The sequence below is a fragment of the Bufo gargarizans genome, chromosome 7 (assembly GCF_014858855.1).
Source record: "Bufo gargarizans isolate SCDJY-AF-19 chromosome 7, ASM1485885v1, whole genome shotgun sequence".
NCBI classification, from domain to species: domain Eukaryota; kingdom Metazoa; phylum Chordata; class Amphibia; order Anura; family Bufonidae; genus Bufo; species Bufo gargarizans.
In genome coordinates this window covers 25636242-25662209 of record NC_058086.1, presented here as the reverse complement: position 1 = coordinate 25662209, position 25968 = coordinate 25636242, and the positions used below count along the sequence as shown (strand labels likewise).

Below are 25968 nucleotides of genomic sequence, written 5' to 3'. Positions count from 1 at the left end.
CGCGGTCTTGGAGCAGAGGTCAGCGGCAGCCCTGTAAATAATACCGTTTTGTGTATGCAGCTCCTCTGCGGACCTATGGGGTTCCGTCTGTCCCTTTTCCTTTGCTCAGACAGCAGAACAGATAGAAAGATTTAATGCATGAATGCAGGACCAGACTGCGCAGGTTATGTCGTCGGTAGCACAGAGACGCATAGGTCTGCACAGGAGCTGTGTACACAAAACGGCCGCCCATATCGGTGCTGTTTAATGATTTATAAATTGTCAGCAGCGGCCTTTGGTTACAGGCGATTGCCTTACCGCGGTTAACTTCGTCTCGGTGTTTGCTATATCGTCATTGGCACTTTGGATGGCGCCCTCTGCAGCGTTCTGGGCTCTTTTGGCATCTTCCAGAGCTTTCTTCACAGACTCTGCAGCGTTTTTTACATTCTCAGCACGGTTCCTGAAAAAAGAAGGTTAGGTTCTGTATTTAAAGGGAAATCCCTGCTTTCTAATGTAAATGAAAGCTTCGTAGGGATGGAAGTAGCCTGCAGCCACCACTAGGGGGAGCTTAATGGATAGTATCAAACTCTATGGGAGCATCTGTGTTCCGTGAGCTCCCTCTAGTGGCAGATGCATGCAAATGCTATAATGGTGTGATGGAAGTTGTTTTGTCGTGCCCTGTCTCACCTTGGAGCATTTAAGGCTTCTTTCACACTAGCGTTTTTCTTTTCCGGCGCTGAGTTCCGTCCTAGGGGCTCAAATCCGGAAAAGAACTGATCAGTTTTATCCCCATGCATTCTGAATGGAGAGCAATCCGTTCAGGATGCATCCAGTTCAGTCTTTTTTTTTTTTACTGATCAGGCTTTTCAGAAAACAGCATGTTGTATTTTTACCTCTGGCCAAAAATCCGGAACACTTTGACTGAACGCCGGATCCAGCATTTTTCCCATTGATTTGCATTAATGCCGGATCCGGCGCCGTGTGTTCCATCAAACCGGATCCGGCTTTTGCATGTTAAACCCGGAAAATTTGCAAAAAAAGTTAAAGTCCATAAATGGCGGATCCGTTTTTTCCAATGCATTTTTTCATAGTGATCAGAATCCTGATCAGGATTCAAATTTAATCCGTTTTCGCATGTTTTTCCGGCGACGGAATTGCCCGCCGGATTCAAACAACGCTAGTGTGAAAGTACCCTAAAACATTTTTTTCTTAACAATGTGGCAGTATGAGGCCTCCTTTTAAACAGGAGAACTTTTATTGTTATTATTTTTTTTATTTATTATATATTATATAATAATAATAATATTGTTATGTATTTATTTCCTGCACTGTTTGGGGCTATTGGTAATTATTGTCTTTTTTTTCTTTGCTACACAAATATTTTATACTTTGCATGCTGTAGAGCAACACAAAATGGTTTGCAAAAGTATGCATACCCTTTAAAAGGATCATTTATATCCACAGCAGGTTCATAAAATGTATTTTTTTCAGAAATTTTTTAAATATAATTTATATTAATAGTTTTTTACATTTTATGTAATATTAACATAGCGTATCGGCATACTTCACTACGGCCACACTAGGGCTGTTTGCATAGGGGGTCCCCCATCCCCCACTCATCAGGGGGTTAATGGCGGGGGACTGACGGTTCCATCTGTCATTAAATTATAGCAATATGTTCTTCATCTCTGAACATTGACCCCGACAATATGTCAGCAGAACACACGACGACACGTACTTTGCTCGCTTGGCCTCGTTCAGCAGTTGCTCAGCCCTGCGGACATCAGCTGCCGTGTGGTCCAAAATGGCGTCCACGTTGGCGAGGGCGCTCACCCTCTCTTTGATCTCCTCTGCGAGGCGTTGGATCTGTTGAGGAGTTGCAGGAATGGAAAGGTCCAGGACGCGGCTTGCCACCATCTCGATGCTGTCTGGGTCTGCTCCCTCTTCTGCTCGATCAATAAAGGATATGGGAGCGACAGTACACAATGGGGTGAACATGAAGACATCTCAGAAACAATAGAATTGCAATTCCTGCGATGCCTGTTGCTCATTTGTGAATTTCCACCCTCTAAATATTTTCCACTATGTATGGAAACCATCAGCATGAAGATCTGCTGATGGTTTCCCTTGATAATCTCATTCAAAAGGAGGCCTTTAGTTTTCTAGGAACTTTGTGCGACTGTACACGTTCTCCCCTGGCGATAACAGACTATCGCTGGGGGTGTCAGCAGAGGGATCGGTGCCCTGCAAACACATAATGTAGGGGTCGCTTACGGTTCAGGAAGTCTTTGATCTGCTGGATCAGCTGCTGCAGTTCTTTATTGGATTGCTCTACCCTTCCCTTGGTCTCACTGGCTCGATCCAGAGTCGCCTGCGCCCTCTGTTTAGCTCTGTCCGCATTCGCCTTCGCCTCTGCCACCTGCATTGTGAATAAAGGGCAAAATAATTAAAGGGGCATTCCCAATAAAATAAAGTTTGCAAATATTCATTTTCTTAAAGACCCCCACTCCCCCTCAAAATACTTCATGAATAGTTCTATATTTCATAGGATCAGCATGGGACTGGTTATCTGGATTGGTTGCACTTGCTGTGCAGCGGGCCTGTGCATGCGCAGCCTCCCCATCCGCACTGCACAGCATGCGCAGTGAACACCACTGTTTTTGGGATTCCAATGCCGCTGCGCGTCTATGTTACACACAGTTGCCAACTGTCCCTAATTGGCAGAGACAATCTTGTCCCATATAGAAAATGGGTGGGACTTATGCAAGCCATGCCCAGGTGTGGGTGTGTCCAGGGCGGGGCTTATATTACGCAACTCTTGCGTCATTTATTACAAATCCAATGTCTGGATGCTTCTTAAAGGCACCACATGCGGCAGTGAATCACCAATGAGCCGTCAGCCTTCTGGCAAATAGAGAACCAACATCAGTTTGTTCCCCCAAAAACCCTATTCTGGTGTTTCTTAGCTATATCTGTTTCCAGGAAAGCTGATTGACAACCAAAATGGCCGCCTTAGAGCGCCTAAAGAAATCGTCACCCAGTTTTCTTAGGCTTCACTCTAGTGACTCCTTCCTGCAGAGCGGCGGGCACGTGTCAGTTACCCGCTCGCTGAGTGTTCCGGCCGTGCGGTCTTCACTTCCGGTGACGTCACATGCGTTTGAAGTGGAGTTTCCCGCTCAAGTTGGTGTCGGCTTGCCACGTGGGAGTGGGTGGCGGGAAAATGCTGCAGTTTGAACAGGAGGGGAAGAAAAATAGCTCCGGAGCTTTTGTTAGGTTATAGGATCCTTTTTCTTGGTGCTAGCTAGTCTGAATAGGCTGACTCAATATCCCATACGCGTTTCGGAGCGTGCTGCTCCTTCTTCAGTGGAAAGAAGGAGCAGCTGAAGAAGGAGCAGCACGCTCCGAAACGCGTATGGGATATTGAGTCAGCCTATTCAGACTAGCTATAGCTAGACTAGACTAGCTATAAAAAGGACTAGCTATAGCTAGACTAGACTAGCTAGAAAAAGGATCCTATAACCTAACAAAAGCTCCGGAGCTATTTTTCTTCCCCTCCTGTTCAAACTGCAGCATTTTCCCGCCACCCACTCCCACGTGGCAAGCCGACACCAACTTGAGCGGGAAACTCCACTTCAAACGCATGTGACGTCACCGGAAGTGAAGACCGCACGGCCGGAACACTCAGCGAGCGGGTAACTGACACGTGCCCGCCGCTCTGCAGGAAGGAGCCGCTTACTATCGCATCAGCGACCAACAGGAGGGTAATGTACCTGCTTACACAGCAGTAGTTTTTTTCATATACAGCTCATGACATCGGACCTGTAAAGAAACTCTGCTTACAAGGAGACACTTACCTTATTAGTCCACCAGATGTCTTTTTCCTCCAACAGGATTTGAATGCAATTGACATTTCAGGACATTGTCCAGTATCTACAGGATTTATACATTCATCCCCTCTAATGGGTATTGCATCATAGGATTGAACTTTCCCCCACAGGCTTTTCTTCAACAGGTGTCAAATACCTCTCCTTGAACATTGGGATTCAATTCCCATAGATTTTTTCTTCAACAGGTTTTTATATGAACTGACAATCAAATTACCATTTTTACCAGTTGGTTACTCTTAAATTTTCTATTTTTTATTTTATACTGTATACAAGTGCTGATACCTACAGATATATATATATATGTATATGTATTTACTAGCGATCTGCCTTATGAAATTGTCTACATCTATTTGACGACACATTTTATGATACCATTTTCATTCAGGCATACCCAGCCATTGTTTTTTTAGGCACATCCAGCCATTATTTAATAAACAATCTTTGTATCTACCTATTCTCCATACATCACCTATGTTTTGAGTGCCATCCCTTTACTTCCACATACTCCTTCTCCATTACAAGCGTTGGGTACGCTTTGTTTGGATTGAGCACCATATTCCACCCCTTGGAGTTATAGTGAGCCGCCTCTTACCTATATTTCACTCTAGTGACGTCAGTGATTCCTGTTTCGTAATTCTGCGTATACAGGCGCCTGTCCCTTTAATGGATGTGGGCATGCTCAGTGACAAACCTTGTGGGCGTCCATACTGATTGTCGTTTGGTTTCCCTACGAACGGGATTAGTAAAAGGGAGCTGAATGGAATATTTAACAGTTGTGGCTTTCTACCTTTCGGAATAGGACGTCCACGTCTCGTAGCGCCTCCTGTAGCTCCTCCTCTGCGTGCTTGGCCCGATCCAGCGCATTATCAGCAGTTGCAGCCGCGCCGTTACAGCTCAGGCCACCACAGTGCCGTTTACCTTCATCATCACGGCAGCCAGCACCACCACAGGGGTTCTCTGCACAGGGGACATCTCCAGGGGCCCCACAGACCTGTAAAATAGCAAAATGTATCCCTCACCCAATTACATCTCCTAGACAGTTTTTTTTGCAGCAGCTCTCTTTCTGAGTCAAAGAGGTGGGACCGATTTAGGAACCCCCCACTAGTGGCCAACTCTCCTGGATTGTCCAAAATACTGCTGAAAAATGGGGAGATCACTCAGAAGCTTCACCTACTCGCCTCTCCTGTGTTTTATTCCTCCACTGGGCGTGGAAAACAGCCTTTGCAGCAGACTGTTCAGCGGGAAGAGGAGGAATGTGGAGAGGTGAGTAGCTGAACGTGTGGTCTGTAAAGGGTTATTTAGGGGGGGTGGTCTGGGGTCTGTAAATGAGAGAGTTCTGGTCTGGGGTCTGTAAGTAAGAGGGGATCTGGGCTTTATGTATAGGGGGTATGGTCTCGGGACTGTATACCGGGAGAGTCAGGTCTGGGGTCTGTAAGTAAGAGGGGATCTGGGGTTTATGTATAGGGGGTATGGTCTCGGGACTGTATACCGAGAGAGTCAGGTCTGGGGTCTGTAAACAAGAGAGGTGTGGTCTGGGGTCTGTAAATGGAAGGGTTCTGGTCTGTGCTTTATAAACAAGAGGGTTTGTCAGGGGTCTGTAACCAAGAGTCGATCGGGGACTTGTATATGGAGGGGGGTATGGTCTGGGGTCTGTATACAGGGGCAGTCTAGTCTGGGGTCTTTAAACAAGAGGTTTGTGGTCTGGGGTCTGTAAGCAAGAGGGTTGTGGTCTATAAATGGGAGTTTGTCTGGGGTCTGTAAACAAGAGGGGATCTGGGGGTTGTGTATGGGAGGGTCTGGGTTCTTTATATGGAGGGTATAGTCCTGGGTATGTATATGGAGGTTATTGTCTGGGGTATTTATATGGAGGTTATTGTCTGGGGTATTTATACGGAGGGTATAATCTGGGGTCTCTATACATGAGGGGGAAGTCTGGGGTGGAGTCTTTATACCACGTGAGTCTGGCCTGGGATCTGAATATAGATTGGGTCTAGTGTGGACCCTAGGACTGGGCTAGGGTCTATATCTTTATGTGTGGTCTGTATTTATTTTGGGGTTTTCTGAAGGGGGTCAGATGTACTGTAAGTGATTCCCCGTAGCTTGGGGTGTATCCTATATAAATGGGTGGGGCTTAAGAAAAATTTTTGAGCTACGTGTGGCACTTTTTTCCCCCATCTTTGTAATCTCCCTGTTGTCCCCCAATGATACCTAATAGAGCGTATGTAAAGGGGACACACCTAAATCACTAAATATCACCATATATATGAAATCAAACCTTCTCGTTGATGTTCTTCAGGTCTAACGTGTCCGTTTTCGCCTTGAGATCATTTAGGGCCCGGCGGTTGGCTGCGTTCCTCCGGTTGAAGTCGTCTCGTTTGTGAACCATGAGCTGCTCCGTTTTGTCTCTGGTTTTGGCAGAATCGCTGACATGGCTGGGGACACTTATCACAGAGGCATTTACTAGCTGCTCGGCCCCTCTGGACCGCGCAAAGGACTGGTGGATGCTGTCATACGCTCCTATATTGAGAGAAGACAAGATACGTCATGGGTGTAGCCGCAGGCGAGTGTAATCCCAGATATATGCTATTCTATAATGCAAATACCTAAAAAGTTGGAGTTCTTCAGTACGTCCAGCTGATGAGCCCTCTCTTTGGCTGTCATGTTTAGGCTCCGAACTTCTCTTTCCAGCTCGACCAGGTCATGGTTGGCATCGAAATTCTCATCTTGTACGCTGGTGAGTTCTCCTTCCAGTTGGGTCAAGGTCTCGGTGGATTCGTTAATTTTATTTCTAAAATGGAAAATATATGTATGTTAAGGGATGTTTAACAAATTCCTTGGAGACCCAAGACGCATCATGGCACTGGAGAACCTGAAAGTTGTCCTCCATGATCCATTGACATCGTGGACCTCCACCAGTTGTGCCATTTATTGAGGGGGAACAGGTGTAAGAGAGTGTCTACCGGCACCAAGACTTCTGAAGGTCAAGTTCTGGGTGAGATATCCGGTTTCCGAAAAAGGATTGTCCAAACCCAAGGAGAGGAGTGAATTGATCTGCCCCATGTTTGATTTTCCCATCCATTGGATACAATAGGGGAACTGAGTCAAGGGACTGTAAAAAAGTTAGGAGAGGCCATCTGATTGGTGAGGGTCTGATCAACTGACAGGAGGAGCCGTGATGCCCCTTAGCGCTGTATATTTGATAGTGGTCGTGCCTGGTATTGCAGCTCAGTCACATTGACTAGAGTCGGACCACCACAGATGGTTCATCCAAGGGCCCCCCCTCATAGTCTATATAAAGTGATGCTATTAGTTTCCACTGACCGTAGGTCATCCATGATCTTCATCAGGTTGGTCACTGACTCCACGGTGGCGTTGCGGGCCTTTATGATTTTGCGGGCTCTGGAAAGTTTCTCTTGGATCTCCTTAAAGTTCTTCTTGTAGGTTCCACCCACACCTGTCAGATGGATATCCTTAGCTCGACGTATCAAGTCTCGGCTGTGGGTCGCCAAATCCTGGACGATACGGTCCCAGTCTCCGAAACATTCGTGGCAGGGCTGGCAGTCAGGGAACTGTCCGGCAAACCCCCGGGCGCACTGATCACAGCGCACACCCGAAACTCCTTGGCGACAAGTGCAGTGGCCGGTGGCGCGGTTACACTGTGGCGACTGAATGCCTCGACGGTCGCAGTCGCAAGCTGTCAACAGAAAATAAACATGGTGGATACGGCGTTCGGACTGGACGACATTCAGACATCAGTACATGGCTCTGGGACAGATGAAGCTCATATTTCTGATGCTCCATGTGACAATTAGGCCTCTTGCACGTGAACGTGTGCGCCCCGTGGCCGCGGGCCGCAATGCACGAACACCCACTGTGGGACAGCTGCAGCGGATCGTGGACCCATTCACTTTAATGGGTCCACGATTCGGCCGTTCCGCAAAAAGATAGGACATGTTCTATCTATTTGCGGAACGGACGTACGGGACGAAACCCCACGGAAGCACTCCGTAGGGTTCCGCTCCGTGCTTCCGTTCCGCACCATTCCGCATGTCTGGATTTGCGGACCCGTTGAAGTGAATGGGTCTGCATCTGTGATGCGGAATGCACACGGAACGGTGCCCGTGTTATGCGGTCCGCAATACGGCCACGGAGCGCACACGTTCGTATGCAATAAGCCTTAGGGCTGTAGAGGCTGTAGGTAAGGGATTGACCAGGATTAAGAAAACATGGCTGCGGACCGCACATCGTCGGCACTATAATAGAAAACGCCTTTTCTTGTCCGCAGTTGCGAACAAGAATAGGACATGTTCTATTTTTTTCAGGAACGGAATTGCGGATCCGGAAGTGCAGGTGCGGACATCACATAGTGTGATGTCTGCATCTGTTCCGGCCCCATTGGAAATGAATGGGTCCGCACCCGTTCTGCAAAATTGCGGAATGGATCCGGACCCAACTTGCGGATGTGTGAATGGACCCTTAAAGGGGCAATACCATGTTAGATAAGTGAGGGTCTGAGCTACAAGCCCCTCAACTAGCATGACCATGTTGAGGAGAATTATGCATGAGGCGACGCTCGAGAGTGTGCTCATATACAGCTGCTTTTCGATAATTTCCATGGTCCTAAGTGGAGCAGTGAGGCACATGCTAGAAGTGAGGAGGGGGTTTCTGGGGGTGGAATACTCCTTTAAATTAAAAATAATTCACCAAAACATTGCAATGTAGAAGAAGTAAAAAGTAATGCACTGGGTAAAGGGAAAGAAATGGAGGTCATAGTGTGATATATGGAAGGGCATGTTACCTCTGCACTGAATGTTTGGGTTCCCCCAATAGTTCTCCTGACATTCTGTGCATGTGGAGCCCCCAAATCCGGGTCTGCACTGACACCTTCCTGTGAACTGAGGGAGAGTGGATAAGAAATCAGTAGGCGACATCACAATATTATGTGTCCGGCATTTCCTTATTTTAAAAAAAAAAAAAATTCTTATTTTACTGGATATAAAAAAATTATAATCTAAATACATTAAAATCTATTTTACAAGAATTCCAATCCAAAAATTTCCACATATTTAATATAAAATACCATAATTTACCCAACCCATGGAACCGGCAGCAAAAAGGAGAGGAAAAAAACTAAAACAATCCTATGTCCAGGGAGACCAAATTATTTCCCCTGCATAGGGCGGCTCTTCCTGCTATAATAGATCTGTTCATATTTTTTAACCCGGCCATTCCGGCTTAAAATAATTCTTTGCTGATATTTTAAACAGGGAATTCATAAGAGGATGAGGACGATCCTCAGATAAGGGCTCATGCAAACAGCCGTGTGCCGGCCAGGCCCGTATTGCGCCCCACAAACAGCGGGGTCCACAATATATGGGCCTCAGCCGTTTTTGCACCGTATTTACTTGGGTCCGCAATCCGGAAGGTCCGGTGCGGAATGGAGGCGTGGAACCCCACGAAAGCACTCCATAGTGCAAAAAAAATAGAACATGTGCTACTTTTTTGCGCTGCGGACGGATCACTGACCCATTCAAGCTGAATGGGTCCGGATCCGTCTGTGGAATTTGCACAGATGTTGCCGACTGCAAATTGCGGTCCCCAGTGCACGGAACGGCCGTGTGCATGAACCCTAAAGGGGATGAACCCTCCAGGCTTCTGCAGAGAACTGCATTGCTGGCACATTCAAATACTCACTTCCTCCCCCTCCCTGCACAATGACCTCTGCACCGGTCACAGAGCATGCTCACAACACTATTCAGCCATCTCCAGTCTACAGGTTCCTATGGTCCATGTGGCTGCTGTTAACAGCTCAGGAACCATGGCTGTCCCCGTAATCATAGACAGAAAACCGAATTTTAAAAAATTACCATCGGGGAAATAAAAACAGATGAGATAAAAAGAATATGTATTATTGTCTGGCATGTCCGGAGAGGTGACTGGTCCTCTTTCAAGGAGTATTCCGGTTGCTAGAAGTTATCTTCTATCCATTAGATTGACTAGCTGATTGTCATTGGTCCAACTGCTGGGACCCTCACCGATCCGGAGAACGGAGGTCCCATTCCTCTGTCCTAATGGAGTGACAGATCGACCATGTGCCCTGACCTATTCACTCTATGGGACGGCCCTGGGGTCTCCACCATCTCATCGTGCATCCTTACAAATCAGCTCATACTGATATTAGGTGACGACTGTGGTCCTATTTGGGCACTGTTACTTGGGTACTCCGCTGAACTATCTGCTGCCCTCCTTTTGGCGCAGTTATTTGGGAAGGATATATTTTTCTTCTATTTGACTCACCTCGTTACAGCTTAAGCCGAAAGAGTTGTGGGGGTCGCAGTTGCAGGGGACGCACCCCTTTCCACTTGCCAGGTTCCAAAAGTTGGGACTACAGCGGTCACAGCTTTGACCCTTGACGTTGGGAAGACACTGGCACTGCCCGCCTGTTCTGTCACACACGCACTCCTCCCTGGAGCTGCACTGGCTGCGGTCCGTCCCCAGGTGATTACATACACACTCTGTAACGGGGAGAAGAAAAGTCCGGATAATATTCCTTTTTAGAGATCTAGAAGTGATATGATGTAATTATTTCAACCTCCACTAGAGGGAGCTAAGATAACATAGTTTTTTTTTGTTCTGAACTTCTGTATATTTTTTTGGTTTTACAATTTTTTTTTTGTCCTATTATGGGACTCCCATTTTGCCCAAAGATCTCCGGCTGCCGTGGTAAGGGATCCTAATTGGATCGCATCATGGGGGTGATGATGGGCTGGCAGAGAGAAATCCTTCCCTCTGTAAAGCACTAGGTACCGCAGTCGCATGTGACTGTGATATCTAAAGGGTTAAACAGCCAGGATTGGGGGGGGCCCTCTGATCCCAGCTGTTAGTAGGATCTTCGGCGTTATCACACACCTGTACCTGTACAGAGCTGTAAAAATATTTATTGGAGGTCATTAAGGGGTTAAAAATGAACTCAAATAATAAATCAGTATACAGTGAGCTCCCTCTGGTGGTGACTGCAGGCAGACAGGGAGTTATATTTTTAAATCTACATCCGTGCTGCGGATTTGGAGCTCAGAAAAAGGGAGGATATTTTGGCGAATCAATCTAACAGATTGGTTTTCACGTTTTAATTACCTTTCTATAATATGCAGAGGTTAAAGAGGTATTCTCATCTGGACATTTATGGCATATTGATAGGATATGCCAAAAATGTCCTATAGGTGCAGGTCCCACCTTTGGGACCTGTTCCTATCTGAAGAACAGGGCCCCATGCTGCACATGCGCAGCGTTTTCCATACATTGCTGTTGGTCTACTGTAGATAGCACAGGCTCATCTATTTTCAGACTTCCCATAGCAGTGTATGGAGGAGCTCTTGCACATGCGCAGTGTCCTCTCCACTCACTGCTATAGGACTTTCCAAAATAGCCAAGCCTGTCCTATCTTCAGTAGACCCATAGCAGTGAATGGAGAAAGCTGCGCATGCGCAGCATGTTCTTACTTCACGACAGGTACCCCGTTCTTCAGATACGATCAGGTCTTCATGGGGGGACTGCACCTAGTGGACATTTTTGGCATATCGATAGCATGGGAAAATCCCGCTAACACCGACAGTAAAGTCAGTGTTTTGCTCTGATACTTTGTTACTCACTATTACAGTTGCGTCTCGAGGCGTCGCCATAGTAGCCGACCCGGCACTGCTCGCAGAACCTCCCTTCTGTGTTATACAGGCACTTGAGGCACTGTCCGGTACGACGGTCGCAGGACCCGGTGTCCGTCATGTCGATGTTGTTGTTGCACTGGCAGGGAAGGCACCGTCCTCCAACTTGAAAGGGATTCCCATAGAAGCCGGGGGCGCACTCGTCACATCGGGAACCTGGCGGTGACAACTGCTTGTTATTGAGGGCACGTAGGCAAGGGTTAAATTAAACCATTAAACGTAACGAGTAATGAATGTGAAGGCTGCTACCCAAACACCGAAATATCCTATGTATTGTAATATGGGATGAAGCAGCATCCCTTAGGTAAGGGGGACACTTGGCAGTAGACAGCGCTCAGCGGGCTGGGGGGGCATATTAGCATTTATCCCCTGCTAGGCCCCGCCGAGGATAATAGTGCTCTCCTTTCACACAGACTTCCTTCTTCTAGGCCAAGAACGGTACAGGAAGGGGAGGTGACATGCGGCAATCTCTGATTGGATGGTCTCTTGTAACTTCCTGGCAGCTGACTGGTACTATGGTACTATTTTCTAGAAGGTATAACCAGGGCTGGTTTAGAAGGCATGATTGAAGACAACAAGGGTTGGACTTCTATTTACACTGTTGGTGAGCGACGTGTTCTCTCTTTGAGTGGTCAGAAGACCCCAACGGCCATAAACCTGTAAAGATCCTTGTCCAGTTCTTGGGACAGCAGACCTAAAAGCCTCACGTCAACCCACCTCATAGCTCCTAGGGTCCTGGTCCTACAGCAACATCATGAACCACATTCTAGAGATGGGAGCCATGACTGGCAACAGGTTCAAAACAACTGTGACTAAGACCAAGAGCCCTATGTACTACTATACCTCGCCATACATGTCTGCCAAAAAAAGTTGCATTTTGTGTGACTGGACATTGCCCAACTCCATAGAAAAAACTTACGTGAGGAAAGGAAAGAAAGGACTCGAGCCTCACAACACTATCAATGGGCATCACTGGTGGGTACAGCTTAGCATAAATGGTCATAATAGTCCAAGCAATGATTTGAGTCCTTGGTCATTACTCACCAGGACCCTTAAATATGTACCTCTTATGGTCCACGGGACCTGTCTGCATTTTGGCTTATTCAGGCAGCATTTGTATCCGGTAGTTACTAGGGATAAAATAACGGGTCTATAGTTCGGGTAGAGGTGAGTGTAGGATCAGGCTGGGGTATTGTGCTCATGGTTCAGCCAGATATGAGCTGTGGACATAATCGGTGAAATGTGCGGAGCCAACTGTGATCTGTATAGTGAACCTAGATCGGTAGTGCAGATCGTTCAGCCAAATGTGAAGTGGACTTCTGTGGGTGTTTCAGATATTTTTGTTAACTTTTCATCTTCTCGTAGCTGGGTCCAGGAAGTACATCAGCCATTTGTAGCAGGTGTGGAGCTACATTTGTCACTGAGTCACTCAGGCTTCCTCCTCTCTTCTTTTTGGTTCCAATCTATGACCATAAATCTTCCCGCCCCTGAGGAGAGCCCTGAACACTTTCTCTCCACCCATTAGGCCAATTCCCTGCCCCCGAGGGAAGCCCTGCACTTTTCTCAACACCCAGTATCAAAGAAGATGGGATCATCGGGCTAGGCCCCTGACTCTACAAGGGCCACACTACTGCCACATGATATTCCTCTATTGTACGGTCAGTCTCTGTTTTCCATGTGGCCCAATTTTCGATCTTCATTGGATCATCATAGGGGTAGGAAGGCATTTACGGGTACCACTGCAATTGCTAAATCAGCTATGGATAGGGCTTCTGTAGGACACCCTGTCCTGTAAGGGGCCTGACCTAGAGAGTCAATTAAAGGCATTTTTCAACAGGGGTAAAAAAAATATTGGGAAAGGGTTAAAAAAAATACAATAAGAACTACTCACCCATTCTTTGCCACCCTGTTCCAACACTTACCGGGTCCCTGGCGGACTCTACTCCCTGGTCCCGTCTCTCAACCCACAGGAAATGCCTGAGCAGCCAATCACCGGCTGAGGCAGGTCACCACTGTGTCTAGTGGTAGGCTGAGCAGGCATTTCCATAAGGGGCCAGGAAGTAGAGACCATCGGGGGCCCAGTAAGCGTCGATACAGGATCAGCAAGGGATCGGTAACGTGAGTTTGATTTCTTTTCATTATCCTACTCTGAGCTCTTTCCCAATATTTTACATCTCAGTGCACATCCCCTTTAAGCTGCCCATACATTTTAGAACGCTCATTTGGCCACAAGGTATTCCTCCTGAAACCCCCCGATACACCTGCACACTTGGCTCAGCAGAGCATGCGTGTGTTCTCAATAGGGAGAGGGGAGTAAGAGCGCTGTCAGACATCTCCTAGTGAATCGGGCATGTTGAAATCTGTCGGCCCGATCCTTATCTCCCGATATCTGCCATCTGGAGAGTCGAGACCTCCCCTATAGACATGAGATAGGTGACCGGTTGGTCCCCGCCAAAATCTGATCTTTGGTAAGCTAATGTGTATGGCCACCTTAAGGAGAGGATTCGTCATCCTGAGGAAGAACGTCGGTGATGAAGTATTCGCGACGTGTGGTTGAGAAGCTTTAGTACAGCAATTACGACACAATGATTACGATTTAGTGTGAGGACAACTCCAGAGGAAGAAGCAGATGGGGTTACACCAAGCCAGTGTGTGCAGATATACCTTTAAAGGGAACCTGTCACCGGGATCTTTTATAGAGCTGAGGACATGGGTTGCTAGATGGCCGCTAGCACATCCGCAATACCTAGTCCCCATAGCTCTGTGTGCTTTTATTATGTAAAAAACCCGATTTGATACATATGCAAATTAACCTGAGATGAGTCCTGTCCCTGACTCCTCTCACGTACAGGACACATCTCAGGGTAATTTGCATATGTATCAAATCGTTTTTTTTACACAATAAAAGCACACAGAGCTATGGGGACTGGGTATTACGGATGTGCTAGCGGCCATCTAGCAACCCATGTCCTCAGCTCTATACGCAAAATCCCGGTGACAGGTTCCCCTTAATACTCTGGCCATAATATCTATATGGCCAGGCGCTAAGGCTTACCCCGCCATGACCTCCCCCCCCCCCCCTCCCTCCATTGCAGCTTCCAGTAGTAGCCCCATGTTGGATCCTTTCACACCCCAAAATCGTCTGTAATCCTAATGTTTTTTTTTTTAGAGTTTGTTCCCTCATCTAATGAAACAAGTTAAGGTGCGCGATCTAGGATCTGTGCTTGTAGCGGAGACCAGTAAAGGAAAGCCATGCATTGGGGTGGGTGACAAGGCCATTTACTCACGCCGGGCCCCTCCTGACCTCTTTACCAGTCCTGAGAAGAGAAACGATAAAAAAATATACTGCACGGAAGGTTCACAGATGATATACTGTATCCCACAGAACAGGCTCATTGGGGTATTAGTCCTTCAGGATTAATAGGACATAACATACCGTCATATAGTGTTTATATACAGCAGGTTAGAGCTCAGGAGCCTGTAAGGAAGATTTCCTGGTTTTCTAAAAAAAAATTGGGCCCTGGGCAAAGGTTTCCTCGCTTTTTCTCATCATAGAATAGTACTGCCATACAGTGTCCATGTAATACCGCTATCTACATCCCACATAATACCGACATACAGTGCCGAAATAATCTGAAGTATTCAAATATTACTCCCACACATATACAGCTAAAGCCGAGTTCACATCTGCATTGAGCTTTCCATTCTGATCCCCCAGAAAAATGAGAAATAACGGATCCGGTTTTTTTTGAGCATCGGTTTGTGTGAGTTCCGTGAGAGATCAGTTATTTTTGGCAGGAGAAAAAGTTTTGCATGCAGGACTTTTTCTCCCATCAAAAATAAGGGGCAGTTCACACTAACGTTTAACTTTGAGGGTACGTTCTCGTGATGAGTTTTTAAATTCCGCCTGCAAAATCCATGCGTGGCCCCTAAGGGTCGGTTTATTTTGGCGGTGATTTTGGAGCGTTTCCACCTCAAAACGGACTTCAATTCATTTCACTGGGAAGCAGCACTTGCTTTTTTATTCTACGTGGAAACAAGAAGCAGCGCGCCCCATCTTGGGGCGGAATCCACGCCGAATCTTCCATTGTAATGAATGGGAAGCATAAAAAAAAAAAAAGGCTCCTTTTGTGTCCACACGTTTTTTGCGCGTTTTCTGCACAGTTTTTGGTTGCACCAAAAACCAATAGCTGAAATTGCAGTTTTGTATTGATGTGAACACGAATGGTAAAAAAAAAAAACACTCACGGATTCTGCGCTGAATTTTGTAGGCAAATTTTTAAAATCCATTGTGTGAACATACCTTAAAGGGGTTGTGTCATCGCAGACAATGGGGGCATATAGCTAGAATATGCCCTCATTGTCTGATAGGTGTGGGTCCCTATCTCATAAATGGAGCCAGCAAAGCCCTGGAGGGCGCACACTGTGCACCGAGCGCGGCTGCCCTCCATCCATTTTTATGGGGTTGCTGAAAATAGCTCGTACCCCCATAGGAATGAATGGGAACGGAGGCCGCACAAGCGCGGTGCGCTCCTATTAATTTCTATAGGGATTTTGAAAGTAGCCGAGCGTGTCACTCGGCTATTTTCGGCAGGCCAATAGGAAGGCTTGGGGTGGCCGGACTCGGCATCGCCAGCCACCACCACTTTGCCGGCCTTGTGTTTGGCTTCGTTTTAGAGATAGGTGCAGGTCTTGGAGATGGAACCTGCACCTGTCAAACAATTTGGGGCATATCCTAGCGATATGCCCCCATTGTCTGAGAGAGGAATACCCCTTTAAGGGTAAGTTCACATCTGCGGCATGCCTGATCCGACATAAATGCTGGGTTTCCGCCGGACAAAAACCATTGCACGCATCAAGTTTTCTCTGGCCGAAAACTGGCAGAAAGCAACCGGATCACAGCTGGACCCCATTATAAGTCAACAGTTGAATCCAGCAGTGCCGGATCGGCGGAAAACCGGCAGTCTGATCCGCCAATCTGACACAAAGTGATCACAATTGATGCTCAAAATAAGGCCCCCTGCACACGAACGTGTGCTTCCCGTTGCCGAATTGCGGATCCGCAATACACGGGTGCCGTTCCGTGGGCATTCCGCATCACGGATGCGGACCCATTCACTTGATCCGGAGGTGCGGAACGGAACCCTATGGAAGCACTACGGAGTGCTTCCGTGGGGTTTCGTCCTGTACTTCCGTTCCGCAAAAAGATAGAACATGTCCTATCTTTTTGCGGAACGGCCGGATCGCGGACCCATTCAAGTGAATGGGTCCGCGATCCGCTGCGGCTGCCCCACGGACTGTATTCGTGCATTGCGGCCCACATTTTGCGGGCCGCAGCACAACCACGGGGTGCACACGTTCGTGTGCAGGGGGCCTAAGACAGATCGGTTATTTTTATTTTTCTGTTCTTCTGACAGATCAGAACGGAAAGTTCGGCGCAGATGTGAATGAGCCCTAAATAACAGTGCGGTTCTCTTTTACCTAGGGTGGCCCCTTCCTCAGTTTGAGGTGTGGCGTGGCATTTTGGGCACCCAAGGGTGGTCTGCCCAGTTTGCAGTGCAGTCTTGTAAGATTATAGGCACTGTTAGTGTGAAGGGTCTAGAGTAGTTGTCATGGGGGACAGGGTCAGGAGAACATATTCCTCCCTATCTGTGTGGATATTTCCTTGGTGAACGGGTTTCTAAGTGTTACTTACTGGGTGTATATCATCTGTCGTAACGGAGACCACCTTCCACCTGCCCTGGAGGGGAAGACTCACCTGTATAGCCCTGGTTACAGTTACAGATGACCTGCCGCGATCGAGGGTCTTGATGACAGGACACTGCAAAGTGTCTCCCACTGCTGGGACCCTCGGGGCAAGGACACGGCCGGCAGTGATCACCAGATCCCAGCACGGGATTTCCGAAGTATCCAGCCGAACATCTGGAGAAAAAGAGACAGTTCTAGGATATTTCAGGTCTGATTTAGAAAATGCAATGAAATAGCAATTCTCAATACTCTGCGACGTGCCGTTCCTTTGTTATTCCTCCTGGAACTGTATGATAAATAGGGCACTGCCCTTGCAGGAAGGTGAGTCCGTAGACACTGATGGGGAGCCGCTCATTAACGCGGAGAATGGTAAAACCCAGTTGTAAATAAATGTACGCATACATTTCCAAGAGGAATAACAGAGGGGCGGCACAGTGCAAAGATCCCAAAAAGATACCTCAGAAATCTCCTTCCCTCGATTAGATCTGGGATGTCGAGGATTTGAAAAACATGGCTGCCATCTTCTAGAAACAGCGCCACTCCTGTCCACAGGTTGTGCGTGGTACTGCAGCTCATTCCCATTGACTTCAATGGAGCTAAGCTGCAATACCAGTCACACCCCATGCGCAGGTGGACAACCCCTTTAATGTGTAGTATGAACAGGTAGCAGTCTAACAGTCACCTCTCGCATCTGTCTCCTGTAGTGCTATCCCGACAGTTCAGACAGGCGCCCGTCTTTTGGTCGCACTCTTCTGAATGCCCATTGCACAGGCATTTCCTGCAGTTAGGGAAGCCCCAGTGGCCTGGTTGGCACCGATCACACTTTGACCCATAGGCACCGGTCCGACAAGGGCATTGCCCATTATACTGGTCACAGAAGTTGTGGCTGGCGCCCTCTAGATTACAGTCACAGCCTGCGGCGTAATATAAAGACGTCATATAACCTACAGCACAGGTAGGTAGCAAACAATTGGCATTCATTTCCATTAAGGGTCTTTACTTTTGCAGCCGGATGGTCCAAATCCATAAGTCCCAGGGGCGCATCGGTCACAGCGGCGTCCAATGACGTTGGGTTTACACCGACACTGGCCGCCATTTTGGTCACATTCTGAACTCAGTGATCCTTGAGGGTCACAGTTGCAGGCTGGAGAAGGTAATTGAGATTAGTCCGTAATTAGAAGAACATGTCCGTTTTCGTACACAAACAGCGCCACACCTGTCTGTGGGTTGTGTCTGGTACTGCAGCTCAACCCGGGGCTGTGCTGCAATACCACATACAACCTGTGGACAGGTATGGCGCTGTGTTCTCCATGCAGCTACTGAGTTGACTACATTATTGTCCCATCTATGGCCATTTTGTTTATCCACCACTAGGGGGTGCTGAAAGTCTAAGAGCAAATTTTCTGTCCGTAAACAGTCAGTATTATCCATATCCAATATACGCTAGTACTGCCAACTCACCCAGGGCGCCATCATGAAGGATGGCCGACATACTGGTGATCAATTTGGAGCACACCTCATTGGTCGGCGATTTTAGGACACTGCCGCTATTGCTGTGGCAGCGGAATCGCTCAAATGCATCCTTACGCTGAATGGAAGCCGAGTCTCCTCCGATAAACATCTCCAGAGAGGAGTAGCGTGGAACAAGAACCAACTGGGGGAAGAAGATGGAAATGATAACGACTACCTCACTAAGGCTTCTTTCACACTAGCGGCAACCTTTTCCGGCGGGTGAACAGCTTGCCGGATCCGTGATGCTGCTAGTGCACGTGTGCCGCTGGAGGTCCGCTCCGGCCCCATTGTCGTAGTTTTTATTCCGGCCGCCTCTCGGCATGTTTGCCATGCTGCTGACGGAACTCCGGCACGACCCCATTATAGTCATTGGGGCTGGAGCGGACCTCCAGCGGCACGTGTGCACTAGCGGCAGGCGAAGAAGGCTGCTGCTAGTGTGAAAGTAGCCTAAGAGGCATATGTAGAAGAGAAGGGGCCCCATAGCTAAGATCAGAGCGGGCCCCCATTATGTTGCTGGGGTTTGCCACTCAATCCTCAAATTCCATGCTTGTTAACAATTTGGCTCCTCAGGGGAGGGGAGTTCTGCACAGGTTCTAGCCAATAAGGGGACGGGACCAGGGGCAGGAACGGCCAGAGACCCTACAGGGAAATTTCCTGGTGGGCCGATGCCCAGAGGGCCAAAAGCCAGGTGCATAATGATCTGATACTCTCTAGGCAGTATTTTGCACTGCACTTTGGTATCTGGTTCTGCTGCGGTCACATTTTATGCTGCAATGTGGTATCTGGGGCCACTTTTTTTTTTTTTTTTTTCACTTTAACTTCCCAATCCGGACGGGACCACCTTTATGGTATCTCCAGGCTTGTTCTCACTATATAGAGGTTTATGTATAGCTCCAGTGATACTCACAGAGTCGATCAGTATACTGGCTCCTTTCACTCTCTCCCGAGAGCTGTATCTGGTGAATTCAAGGCGAATGGTGTAACTGACCCCGCGCTCCAGGCAGATTGGCTGAGGCAGAACAGCATGTCTGTAACAAATCATAATCAAAGGAGGGGTTAAAGGAGGACTACTACACCTGTCAGCTTGCCACTGCACCAATGTCCCTATGACTAAATCACCGCCGGATGGTGTCAGGACCCGGTGCAGGAGCAACGCGGGTTAAGTACATGGTGCATTTTTGGATCAGAGGGTTTATTCCTTTTTGTCCGATTTGGGGTCTGAATCTATTTATGGGGTTTAGTCTGGGGTCTGAACTTAATTTAGGGTATGATAGCAATATAGGGGTTTGGTCTGAGGTCTGAATATATTTAGAGGGTCTGGGTCTGATCGTTAATATTGTAGTCTGGTCTGGGGTCTAAATAGGTTTAGTCTGGAATCTGAAATTAAATAATAATTTAATTTAATACATTTATTAATAATTAAAATGTAACAAATTTAATAATAAATAATTTATATTATTATTATAGGGGGGTGCTGAATATGATTAGAGGTTTGGTCTGGGTTTGAATATATTTAGAGGGTCTGGTCAGTGTATACTGACACTGTATTTATGCTATTATCTGCATTCGTTTTATACCACTTCACGGTGACTGTCTCTGTGGGCTGTAGTGAAATAGGGCTGTTTTCTTCTAAAAACAGCGCCACACTTCCATCTACAGGTTGTTTATGGTATTACAGCTCAACCCCATCAACTTCAATGGAATTGAGCTGCTGCAGTACCAGACACAACCATCGACAGGTGTGATGCTGTTTGTCAAAGAAAGCGGCCATGTTTCTCTGCACAACCCCCTTTTAAACTCACCTGGTAGTGGTAGGAAGAGAAGCAGTCATCAGGTCATCAGAAGGAATGGTGTTACCGCAGGGACTGCTGGATGGAATAGGGCCCGGTCTGATAATGGATATCCTCACCTGCTGCCACCTCTCAGGAAACTGCTCGTAAATCAACAAAGGTAGATACAGTGAGAACCCTTCCATGGCAAGTTGTCCATACACAGCCATAGTATGTGGGCTTTGCAGGCCTGGGTGGTTTCAGGGCATTAATAACCAGGTCCTGGTGTCCTAGTGGGACCACACAACAGGAGAGCATTACTGTTAAGGGCATGTACCAATATTGGTAGAGTTAGTAGGAATTTTACATAAGTCCCAGGGTTGTATCTACAAGGGGTGAAGATGTAGTTTACACACCCTCGTCCTGGTGGGCTAGGGGGCCCCTCTGCCACACAACAGGAGAGCATTACTGTTAAGGGCATGTACCGATATTGGTAGAGTTGGTAGGAATTTTACATAAGTGCCAGGGTTGCATCTACAAGGGTCAGAGGTAGTTGTCGCCCCCTCGTCCTGGTGGGCTAGGGGGCCCCTCTGTCATCTAACAGGGCATCAAAAATATTAACGTCAGGTAAAACTATTGGTAGGATTGGTAGAGACCTTAGATCTGTGCCAGAGATATATCTATAAAGGGTGTAGAAGTAGTCAAACTTGGGTCCTGGTGCCCTAGGGGGCCCCCTTGCCAGATAAGAGGATGTCAGACATATGGACGGTATATAATGTTATTGGAATGTTTGGCATGAATCTTACATCGGGGCCAGGGGTTTAGGTGGAGAGGTAGCAATGTCACCAAGGCCCTGGTGCCCTAGGGGGTCCTCTCTGCCACATAAGAAGGCATCAGTAGTAAAAGCAGTCCATGCTGCTGGAATAATATTACCTTTGGCTCATACCGGAGGACTGCCTCATACTCCATAGAGTAGGGAATATTACTGATCTGGAACTCTAGAACTCCACCCTCAGGAACCAGAGCAAATCCCGGACCCGTCCATGTAGCAGGCTGACCCACTGGACGTTCGCGCTCGGATACTGAGCAACCCTATGGTGGAAAGAGGGAGCAGAATGATGGAAAAGAACTGGGGTCTCCAACCTGTCGTTCTAAATCTATTGTGAAACTACAACTCCCATCATGCGCTGAGAGCCTGCCGCTGCCAGGGCTTGCTGAGAGTTGTAGTTTCACAGTAGCTGAGAGTCACATGTTGCAGAGCACCGCTAGGTAACGCGGCAGTATTTGACAATGGGATGGCCGTAAGCGATGAGCTCTTCAGGGTCTTGTTACCTGTCGTAGCAGAGCTGACTCAGCCTCATAGGTGTAATGGTCCAAGTCTATTCGATAATAGCCAGATTTGACCAGGCTACACTGCCTGCCCACCATGTTGTTTCTGCACCGACACTGACCCGTCTCAGCTGTGCAGCTAATGGATAAAAAGAAAAGTACATAAAAAATAAAAGCAGATCAGGTTACAAAATCTTACAAATCTAACGACTTTGGCATTGTCTGAGCATGACCGCCTATATCAGAGGTAGGCAACCTCCGGCACTCCAGGTGTTGTGAAACTACAACTCCCAGCATGCATACTTGCTCTGCTCTTCTCAGAACTCTCATAGAAATGAATGGAGCATGCTGGGAATTGTAGTTTCACAACAGCCCTAGTGTCGAAGGATGCTGATCCCTGGCCTATATTGTCTGTCCAGTGCTGTCACCAGTATGCAATGTAAATCGAATACACTGTACAGTGCCTAATTATAAGCGTCATATAGCATCTATATAACAGCCAGATAATACTTCCATACCGTTGCCTAAACAACAACTATAGAGTGCTGCCATCACCAAGAAAAATATATACCGTACAGTCAGCACCAGTGTCACAGCTATAGTGCCTAAATACCGCCATATAGTATAATAATAATTCTTCCATACCATTGCCTTAACAACTATAGAGTGCTGGCATCACCAAGAAAAATATACCGTACAGTAAGCAGCAGTGCCGCATCTATAGTGCTTAAATATCGCCATATAGTATAATAATAATATAAATATATAATACTTCCATACCATTGCCTAAACAACAACTATAGAGTGCTGCCGTCACAAAGAAAAATATACCGTACAGTAAGCAGCTGTGCCACATTTATAGTGATTAAATACCGCCATATAGTGCCCGTCATATCGCCATAAAGTCCCCAAATTGCAGCTCTCTACATAAAACATTCTAACAAGAGTGCTACACAATGCCTAAATAATACTGCTATACAATTCATAGTAAGATTCACAATGGTCACACATTTCTGGGACTCCAGGCCCGCTGCGGCGCCCCCATCTGCAAAGGAGGCTAATGCACAGTCTATGGCGCAACCCCAAGGACCAGCCCTGCTACATTAATCCCAACCCTGATGACGTCCTTGTAACTTCCAATAGTCATATCCCTGCAAAGCCGTCCCCAAAGAGGTGGGGCGTGTGCAGTGTTACATAATGAGGCCCATTTTATACTGCCCGGGGGCGGGTTTATTTGGGGTTTTTTACCCAGTCCATTCAGACTTACTGGTTATCCCATGCGCCACCGACGTCACAGTCGCAGGCCCGACACCCATGGAGGTCGTGGCTAAGAGCCCAGTATTCCGGCTGGTAGAAAAAAGAAACAAAAACGGGAAATTCAGTCGCAATTTATCACATACAAGTCATGGGGGAATTGACCCAAGTGGTCCGAATATTGTCTTATAATCTCCCCCTTAACACCTTAACACAACCCCCCCCCCCATCCACATAGATAATGTGTCATCAGCCTGCCACAAGAGGGCGCCATCATTTGGATTGATATTGGACCCTGTGGCCTGTATACGAGAATTTTCTAGGACTCAGGGCTCACGCACACAAGCGTATATGTTTTGCAGTCCGCAAACTGCAGAACCACAAAACGGATCCCTGCCGCCATCTTTTTTTTTTAACCCCTGTAGAAATGTCTTATCCTTGTACACAAAACGGACAAGAATAGGACATGTTCTATTTTTTTGCGGAACGGAAGTGCGGATCCGCAATTCAGTGTCCGGGCAGCACATCGTGCTGCACCATAGGAATGAATGGGTCTGCAATTCTGTTCCGCAAAATGCAGAACGAAATTGCGGACGTGTGAATGGAGCCTAAAAGTACAATCCGGTTGCTTCGACAATCACGGTCCCATATTATTACTTATTTGCCTGTCGAGACCGCGCTGACTTGGCCCCGGGTAGAGGTGACAAGCGCCCGTCAGTGCGGACAGGGGGGCCTCAATCAGCACATTCCCGTAGATTTCCCTTCTCATAGGGGATACGGTTACCGCCAGCTGGCGTCCGGAATGCATCGGAGGATATGAGCCGTGCACTCCGGGAAATGTTATTTCCTGTGGCAGCTCGGGAGGTGTTTGTATGTGCGGAATGGATCCTAATAGTTTATTATCCACGGCGCCGCTCCCTCAGGATTCACCGATTAAGATATTTGGCCATGCTACCCCGTTCCAGCCCATACTGAACGTGCCAAACAGGGTTGTCTGTGTACGCAGGGATGCAAGGGTTAAATTTAATTTTGAAATCCATTAATTCCCCCCCCCCCCCCCCCCAAAAAAAAAATTCTTTATCAGTAAGGACTGCCCCCCCAGGTGGCGGAGCTTCCCGCGTTATGGGGCGGATTTCCCCTTGATCTCAGACTTTCACCCCAGTCTGGCCCGGCTCCATGTTACTTACCAGACACTGGTTACAGCCTCGTCCGGTGACAAAACGCTTGCAGAAGCAGCCTCCATTGACGGGGTCACAATGGGAGCCATCAGAGATGGTGCCCCTGGGGTCGCACTGGCACCCTAGGAAAAGATGAACCAGTTTGGTGACAAAGTTCTTGTTCCATAGGCAAGGAAATTAATATTGGATGGAAGGCATTATAACCGCCATCTCACCACCTAACTGTCATGGCGGGTACAATAGAAGGGCGATATGGCCATAAATGTGTATATTTAGTGCAGATGGCCTGAGGCCTCCACGTCTAGCAGCCCCTGCCACCCTCCTCAGGACGAGCACTGTATTGTGGCGCTATATAGGCACTATGTGATAGTATTACTTGAGCACTGTATGGTAGTATTATTATTTTAGGCACTATATGATAGTATTATTTAAGGACAGTATGGGGGTATTATTGAAGCATTATGTAGAGATATTTTAGGCACTGTATGGTGGTATTATTTGAGAACGGTATGGTGGTGGTATAGCATTATATAGAGGTATTTAAGGCACCATATGACAGTATTATTTAAGGACCGTATGATGATATTTATGCATTATATTTAAGTATTTTAGGCACTGTATAATGGTATTATTTAGGGACTGTATGATGGTATTATTTAAGCATTATATAGAGGTATTTTAGGCACTATATGACAGTATTATTTAGGGACTGTATGGTGATATTATTTAAGCATTATATAGAGGTATTTTAGGCACTATATGACAGTATTATTTAGGCACTATATGATGGTATTATATAGAGGTCTTTTAGGCACTATATGACAGTATTATTTAGGGACTGTATGATGGTATTATTTAAGCATTATATAGAGGTATTTTAGACACTATATAATGATATTTTTTTCAACAATTTGTTCCAAACTATCAAAAAGACACAACACAAATGTCAGTCTTATTTTCAGGTTATCTGTCCATGGTGGTATTATGTAAGGACTTCATGGCAGTATTATTAGTCCACTTTTGTGACTTTTCTACTATTTGTGGCCTGATTTTACTAACCTAGTTATTTCTTTTTTTTTAAAAATGGGGTCCCTCTAAAATGTTCCACATAAACAGTCAATTACAGCATTTACGGTAAATCTTTATAACAATAATTTGTTTGTTTTCAGAATCCTCACGTTTACATCCTTGGATGATGTTTGCACTGAGCCCATAAAATCCTGACTTGCATCTGTCACATCTGGGGCCCTCCACATAGTCTTTACAGCGGCACTGTCCGGCGATGAGCCCCAGAGCCGGGTCGTCCTGAGTATCGCAGTGTCCACCGTCCAGAGAGCCATCCGGGTCACAGTCACAGGCTGCCGGGTAAATCATTGGGAGATGTTCAGAAGTAGCAGGGTTGTCATATTAAAACATGGGAAGATGGGAGCCAATGTAGCAGAGCTGAATTCGCTACGCAACTCTTTATTTTACGAATTAAAACATTTCAGCTCTGCGACATCTGTATTTTAGAAAATCTCTCATCATTTATAAGGTACAACTACTCTGACATGCAAGTTTTTTTTTCATGATCAGCTCCCAAACAGACTTATGT

The 25968-nt window shown here is 47.0% G+C and overlaps 1 protein-coding gene and 1 long non-coding RNA gene across 5 annotated transcripts in view; one reads left to right on the top strand and one right to left on the bottom strand.

Annotated features, from left to right (window-relative positions):
* Positions 1-25968, top strand: part of LOC122944032 — a 94328-nt gene that overhangs the window by 22475 nt on the left and 45885 nt on the right. For both annotated transcript variants that reach the window (XR_006390922.1, XR_006390923.1), the window contains exon 3: positions 25544-25739. This is a non-coding gene — a long non-coding RNA (uncharacterized LOC122944032). The remainder of the gene's footprint in view (positions 1-25543; positions 25740-25968) is intronic.
* The window catches only part of LAMB2 (laminin subunit beta 2), a 68896-nt gene that overhangs the window by 5333 nt on the left and 37595 nt on the right, over positions 1-25968 (bottom strand). Inside the window, exons 11-33 of one of the 3 annotated variants that reach the window (XM_044302232.1) lie at positions 25553-25732; positions 24384-24496; positions 23210-23289; positions 21946-22081; positions 21547-21705; positions 20647-20774; positions 19752-19872; positions 18794-18986; positions 18333-18476; positions 18015-18246; positions 17343-17506; positions 14872-14901; positions 12649-12714; positions 11516-11740; positions 10164-10381; positions 8665-8761; positions 7188-7560; positions 6470-6654; positions 6142-6383; positions 4654-4857; positions 2254-2398; positions 1718-1925; positions 298-439 (exon numbers count right to left, since the gene is read on the bottom strand). In XM_044302232.1, the coding sequence (XP_044158167.1) occupies positions 298-439; positions 1718-1925; positions 2254-2398; positions 4654-4857; positions 6142-6383; positions 6470-6654; positions 7188-7560; positions 8665-8761; positions 10164-10381; positions 11516-11740; positions 12649-12714; positions 14872-14901; positions 17343-17506; positions 18015-18246; positions 18333-18476; positions 18794-18986; positions 19752-19872; positions 20647-20774; positions 21547-21705; positions 21946-22081; positions 23210-23289; positions 24384-24496; positions 25553-25732 (3785 nt within the window). The remainder of the gene's footprint in view (positions 1-297; positions 440-1717; positions 1926-2253; positions 2399-4653; positions 4858-6141; positions 6384-6469; positions 6655-7187; positions 7561-8664; positions 8762-10163; positions 10382-11515; positions 11741-12648; positions 12715-14871; positions 14902-17342; positions 17507-18014; positions 18247-18332; positions 18477-18793; positions 18987-19751; positions 19873-20646; positions 20775-21546; positions 21706-21945; positions 22082-23209; positions 23290-24383; positions 24497-25552; positions 25733-25968) is intronic. The other 2 variants (XM_044302233.1, XM_044302234.1) reach the window with 2 other exon arrangements.